This window comes from Penaeus monodon, chromosome 26 (genome assembly GCF_015228065.2).
Source record: "Penaeus monodon isolate SGIC_2016 chromosome 26, NSTDA_Pmon_1, whole genome shotgun sequence".
NCBI classification, from domain to species: Eukaryota; Metazoa; Arthropoda; class Malacostraca; order Decapoda; family Penaeidae; genus Penaeus; species Penaeus monodon.
Genome location: NC_051411.1, coordinates 23,385,708 through 23,393,207, shown reverse-complemented (window position 1 = coordinate 23,393,207; position 7,500 = coordinate 23,385,708). Strand labels below are relative to the sequence as shown.

Sequence of the window (7,500 nt, the reverse complement as noted above, 5' to 3'; positions counted from 1 at the left end):
TATATATATATATATATGTGTGTGTGTGTGTGTGTGTGTATGTGTGTGTGTGTACAGATTCTCATAATTGGATCATTCTACCTTCTATTATTATTGTGCTTGTGGCTGCCAATGCCTGGGGGAAGTGCGGATAGAAATAAAGGCAGTCTTTTATATGACGGTTTTATGAACGTTAAAGGAGCAAAGCCGATAATATACCACTTTAGCCGAGTTGTCGCATAGCATGAGATTTACATGCTCGACAAATTCCCGACGTCAACCGTGGCTTCATGTTGAGAAATTAATGACTAGGGAAAATAAAGAAAGAAAGAAGAAGAAGAAAAAGAAGGAGAAGCACAACAACAACAGGGAGAAGAAGAAGAACAACAACAGGGAGAAGAAGAACAAGAAGGAGAAGAAGAAAAAGAAGAAGAACCAGAACAAGGCCACGAAGGAGAAGAATAAAGAGTCTCATTCGGCAATTAGCAGGACACACGCAGCCCAGATAAAAATATATATTTTATATTTTTATGATATTGTAGCAGCGTATTTTTCGTGGCCTAAAAAGGCTACACTCATATTTTTAGATGTATATCATTAGTAGTTTCAGAGATATTGACCTTTAGATTTTGGCCCAAATTTGTTCCGTCGGGGCTCTAGCATCTACGTAAAATAAAGATTTGGACAAAAAACAGAAGTTGCAATGAAACAACTGTGTAAATTGACTATGTATGTATTATCCCTTACAGAAAAAAATACAAATTTGATCATTCCAAGTACATTTTTGTTTACGAATTTGGAATATAAGAAAATAAGAATATATATTTTTTACCCTAAGCTTAAGTCTCACATCAAAATTCATTGCTGAGATATACTTCTTGATTATGCAAAGACTCTTTCATTTACCAAAAATCGCAGATTCAACTTAAGCGCAAGATATTTTTTTCATTATAACAAACTTTTAAGTAACATTCATTTATTTGGTTGCAGTGTACCTAAAAATGTTGAAAGACTTATTTATCAACTCTGCAAATGTGAAAATCAAACCTTGATCCTTCAATGGTTTACTTAATGAAAAGAATTTTTTTTTTCTTTGTGAGAAAAAGTAACTTTTATTCTAAATCTCTTAAATTAACAGAAATAACTTTATTTGTAAACCTAATTGTCAAATATTTGCAAATAGAAAAGAGAATAGCAATTTCTTTCAAATGAAACACAAAGAAAAACTTTGCAAAGTCTGCAAGAAAATTTAGTCCTCCCATTACACCCTAGATATCGACATCCCATTCTAGAGGCATAAGAAGGCATATGACATTCAATATTAGTCCGCTTTGCAGCAGTGGGGAGGGGCCTCGATCTTCCTCCAGAAATGTCAGCATGCCCCTCTCAGAGCTCAGACTCACTGTTGTCTTCGTTTATAACATCTTCAGAAATCAGAGAATAAGATATTTCCAGTTTAAAATCCATACCGTCCATGGCTACAGAAGTTTTTTTTTTTACTACAATCTTTTCTGCACTCTAACCATGCATTTGCGCGGGAGGTCCAAAAGATGCAACATTGCCCGTACAATGAATTTTGCAGAACGTGTTGCACTTCTGTAATAGCTAATGACCTGATCAATAGTGTCAACGCCCCCCATCTTTGAGCTCAACAACCCTAGGACGTTTTTCTTTTTTGCAGCACCTCTGGCAAATAGATACTGGCTGAGTACTATGTTCACTAGATGCTAAGATGATAGTTGTTTTTGTTAAACCATACAATAAGCAGAATCATCTCTTACTACACAGTCAGAGGAACTTCTGCTAGATCTCTGCAACTGATGCTCAGTCTTCAAGCGACACTGTTTCAGCACAAGATTTTTCTTCATTGTCCCTGTAGCTTCCCATTTCTAATGATGAGAGAATTTCTAAGAGCTTTGGTGTAATAAAAAAATATATTGTCCCTCTATTGACTGACTTTACAAATCTTTGGACTGCAACTTCTCCTATCGTAAGAGCATCCCATTCTGGAAGATGAAGCTCTGTTCTTTGCACACTCAAAAGTAAATTGTTCCTTACCCTGAAAAAAATCAAAATCTATGACTTGGCCATCACTACTAACTAAATCTTTAGGCCATGTGGGTTTGATTTTCGAGGTGTAAATTGCTTAAGATTTGTTCTGCCCATAAATGGAATGCTCACCTCATCAACTGAGGTCTAACTCCATAAACTCCAAAAAGCGTGAATGAACACAATCTATGAGTGGTTCTATCTTATGAAATTTCTCTGATTTCCTCTGGGCTGCATTCAACAGACTCTCATCAAAGACTTTCAAAGAAGCTCTGACTACTGAAAACAAGTCACGACTCATGGCATCAGCGATACAATAAATCCTTGTCTTCTTTTGCCAGTACATTTCAGTTGTAGGGAATCTTAACACTGACATAAGGAAATTTATTCCTATAAACTTTTTCATTTGATCTACTGTTAGTGATAATGGTTTCCTTTTTTAGACATGTACTTTTTCTGTGTTTCTAGAGTCAGGGCATCTAAAATTTCAGGTGAGAGGTAAGCCATGAAATAATCTACAGGGAGAGGACTGTTGGTTGAGAATTAGCTCCCTGAGATTGATTATCAACCTTCTACAGTTAATATGTGATTGAAGTTTATATTTCTCCTGAAAAGGTGACTTCTATTAGTATTGAGATTTCTACTGGGTCCAGTCTGGGCCGCTGCAGTGCTACTTGTAACTTCAGGGGACCTGGTGGTAGCATTTCCATCTCCGTTGTTCTCCTCATCAGACTCAGATGCTTTGCTCTCAGTGTTGGCACATAGTTCAGGAAAGTTAATTTACATTAATCATATAAAAAGTATTTTTTTAAGCTCTGTATATTGTCATCTAACACCATAAGCAGTATCAGTATTTTACCTTGTATGATTACATAATAATTACGTTAAATTCATATTCAACCATAAATATATGAAATATATTTTTCATAAACATCATCAAAAAACAGTATTATAACGAGCTCGTGTTAATACCATTGTTCTCTACTACATATGGAGCTAAGAATGTCATCAATGAAACTGCTGTCGGGCATTTAACTCTCATTTAATTTTCATCAAAATACTTTTAGTTAATTATCCCTTAACATCATTAATCTCCAGTTGAAATATTTTCCAACATATAATAATCACGATGCAAACTTGTCTTAACGCGAAATATGTTTAAAGTAGTAAGATGTCATTTCTTGTTTACTTACTAGCATGCTCCAGCACGAAGAGAACAAATTTGTTCCACCTAAAAGGATGTGATTCTGTTCTGTCATAAACAAAGCTTTGGAATGTTTCAAAACACGTGTCACTCGATAAACATCACCTTAACCAGTTCCACACCAAAAAGGTGTTTCATAACATAAGTAAAGGGAATGATAAGAGCTTACTAACCATGGGTGCGACAATATTGCTGAAGTGACTGTTCCTCCTCTCCTTTCTCCAGCCAGCCGCCTTGGAATTGGTAAATCACGAAGATGACACTTCGAATATGTTGTAAACATACCATAAAAAACGTGAACAGAATATAAAGCACAAACTTCAATAAATTACGCGACACCGCCGACTTCAACAGGGCTGAATGGGATATATATACATACCGCACATGCACACACACACACACACACACACACACACACACACACACACACACACACACACACACACACACACACACACACACACACACACACACACACATACACACACACACACACACACATACACACACACACACACACACACACACACACACACACACACACACACACACACACACACACACACACACACACACACACACACATATATATATATATATATATATATATATATATATATATATATATATATATATATATATATATATATCATGTGTGTGTGTGTGTGTGTGTGTGTGTGTGTGTGTACACATAATGTATGTACATATACATACATCACACACACACACACACACACACACACACGTGTGTGTGTATGTGTGTGTGTGTGTGTATAAATACATATATTATATATATATATATATATATATATATATATATATATATATATATATATATATATACATACATGTGTGTGTGTGTGTGTGCGTGTTTGTGTGTGTATGTGTGTACATAATGTATGTACATATATGTATACACACACACACACACACACACACACACACACACACACACACACACACACACACACACACATATATATATATATATATATATATATATATATATATATATATATATATATATATATATATATACCCGGAGTGACCTAGGTTCGAGTCCTGGTCAGGGAGGGTTGTTATTTATCGATATCAATGCGGCATTGCATTATTCCATCTTTCATATATATATTTAATTTCGGACCTAGAGGACGAGGTCGAGGACGAAGACTCGGACAGCGACAGCGAGAACGAGGTCGAGGGCTCGGATTATGATGGCTTTGAGGTCGAGGACTGGTATGATTCGGTTTCGGATTCGGAGGTCGAGGTCTGGAAGAGCTCATGGGTCGAGGATTCGGACTCGGGGGACGAAAATTCGGATTTCGATTACTCGGACGAAGAATCGATGATGACTTAAATCGTTCCACAAGGCTTTTGAGATAAGGATGAGCAGGGGATGAGAAGGTGAGGAAAGTGACTTGTGACGCAGGGGAGACTTCTCCTAGGACATCTGCGTTTTGATGAATGAATCGATTGCCTACCTAGCCGCTGGGTGGCCAAGCCAGCCCAAGTCAGTCCCAGTCCCAAGCCCGGATTAAATAGAGAGAATGATTACCTAAAAGGTAACACCGGCACTCTCCGTGGAAAGGAACTGGGGACCCTACCACGTACTCACTCCAAGAGCATCACAACATGAAAACTACAATTAAGTATCATGCTGTGACCACGGCGGCTCAGACATGAACCTACCGTAAAAAAAAAAAAAAAAAAAAAAAAAATATATATATATATATATATATATATATATATATATATATATATATATGTATATATATACATATGTGTGTGTGTGTGTGTGTGTGTGTGTGTGTGTGTGTGTGTGTGAATACTATATGTTTATGTACAGATAATGGCATTGTGTGCAAGAATGATACCCATCTCTTGCGTCCAATTGCGTAGAAAGATGCGTCCTCAGTTGTGGCCTGTTTGGATGCAGATCTCTTGCTGTGAACGAATCATCTTTATGAGAATAAAGCTGTTTTAATGCAAATATACTTATAATTGTAAATGATAGATTATTATTATTATTATTATTATTATTATTATTATCATTATCATCATCATAATTATCATTATATATATATATATATATATATATATATATATATATTATATACATATATATATATGTATACATATATATATATATATATATATATATATATATATATATATATATATATAGTATTAGTAGTGTTTCAAAACTATTTTAGTGATGTACCAAAAAATTCATCATCATAATCAATGGTAGTAGTAATAGAATTATCCTTTTTATCGTAAAATTCTGATTGTTATTATTACATTACTTCTATAATTAGCGTTATCATCATTAAATGATCTTGGAGCACATCTTCATGTTAAAGTACTACTGACATTTTCTGTGCAACTATCGCCAACCCGCAAAGCGATGCTCCTTTGTTTCCGAGTTGTCGCCCCGGAAATTTTTGTTTCGTCTCACTAAAATCTTCTTTCCTATGTTCCACGTGCCCGCGCGCCTTCTGACTTGCATGGTTGTCACTGCGACGTTTCCAAGGATTTATGAGTGCAGAGTATAATCTTCAGTGAAAATAGACGTGGTATGCAGCGGGTTAAGTATATGATATGAAATTCGGGTGATTTTATTGGCAGTTCCCTCGGCGATTTCAACTCGTGTTGGCGGATTAAACTTGGCGGAGGCGATGACGGATTTCTGTAGTCAAACTGCTAAGGGTATAAGTGATTCCGTTTGGCTTAGAACAGCGGAAAGTTGAACGGATTAGTCAAGTAGGCCGATATATTAAATGGGTTTTTTCATTACGTTATAATGTCAATACATTCAGAGAATTATCCACCTAGTATTTCGTTGGTGTAAATCACATAGTAATCACACCATCATCGTCATCATCATCATCATCATCATCATCATCATCATCATCATCATCATCATCATCATCATCATCATCATCATCATCATCATCATCATCATCATCATCATCACCACCATCACCATTCATTAACATAATCATTGCAATTATTCAAACTAGGATTCTTTGCATATGAGGTTATTGTTTTTATAAGAGAAACACGGTGTTACGAAATATAATTTAATTTCTGTGGAGTTTGGGACAAATGTTATATACAGTAGGCTTTACCACATTATACCCTTTTCCTGATTCAAAACAGATGATAAACTGAAACACTTTATCCTTATGAATTATCATGCGTAGAATATTAGTTAATGATTTCGCAAAAGACAAAGCTGAAGGAGTTTGACGATTCTCATTTTACAGAGGACTGGAAGCTGGTGAAAAAAAAGACTTTCTTCTTTACGCTGAGGATCGCAGACATCGCAGTTCGGAATGAAAAAGGAAAGAGAAACTGATAACAAACAATAAGTTCTCCTGATTGATTATCAGTTGACTTCCATCAACCGTATTAGTAACCATATCCCATCTTGGGGCAGACGGTCTTGGTGACGTATTGGGGCTGGTACTGAGTCTGGTACTGGGTGACGTAGTTCGTAGTAGTGATGTAGTGAGGCTGATATTGAGTTGTTGTAACGTACTGTGGGCGGTACTGTGTTGTCGTGATGTACTGAGGTTGGTATTGGGTTGTGGTAACGTACTGGGGTTGGTATTGTGTTGTCGTGATGTACTGAGGTTGGTACTGAGTTGTTGTGACATACTGGGTTTGGTACTGAGTCTGGTACTTGGTGACGTACAGCGTCGTTGTGATGTACTGAGGTTGGTACTGGGTTGTTGTGATGTACTTAGGCTGGTACTGTGTCGTCGTGATGTATTGGGGCTGGTATTGTGTTGTTGTTATATACCGAGGCTGGTATTGGGTCTTGTACTGGGTGACGTAAGCCGTCGTGGTGACATACTGAGTTTGGTACAGGGTGGTGGTGATATAATTTGGCACATGTTGGGTCTTGTACACCGTCTGGTACTGCGTCTGGTACTGCGTTTGATACAGTGTGGTTGGTACAATCTGGGTCTTGTACTGAGTTTGGTAGACAGGGACCTGCAAAGGATGAATATATTAATAAACAGACACATAAATAGACAGATAGATAAAACAGGTAATATTACACTAATAATACGACGCCTTTGCGGTGTACAGAGAAAGATTGTAAGTGAGAAATCTTTCACCAAATCTAATATCACGGAATTTTCCCCTTCAATCACTTCCACAAGTTATTTTCTCTTAGTCTTTTCCTTAGCACATCGAAATGATTACTCAGAGGTTGTTACTATTATCAATACTAATTATGATAATGATAATGTTGA

General features: G+C 36.5%; 1 protein-coding gene across 1 annotated transcript in view; it reads right to left on the bottom strand.

Annotated features, from left to right (window-relative positions):
* Positions 1–6,301: 6,301 nt before the first annotated feature.
* Positions 6,302–7,500, bottom strand: part of LOC119590007 (adhesive plaque matrix protein-like) — a 5,569-nt gene continuing 4,370 nt past the window's right edge. The window contains exon 3 of the mRNA XM_037938717.1: positions 6,302–7,234. Within this exon, the coding sequence (XP_037794645.1) occupies positions 6,647–7,234 (588 nt within the window). The 3' untranslated portion in view covers positions 6,302–6,646. The remainder of the gene's footprint in view (positions 7,235–7,500) is intronic.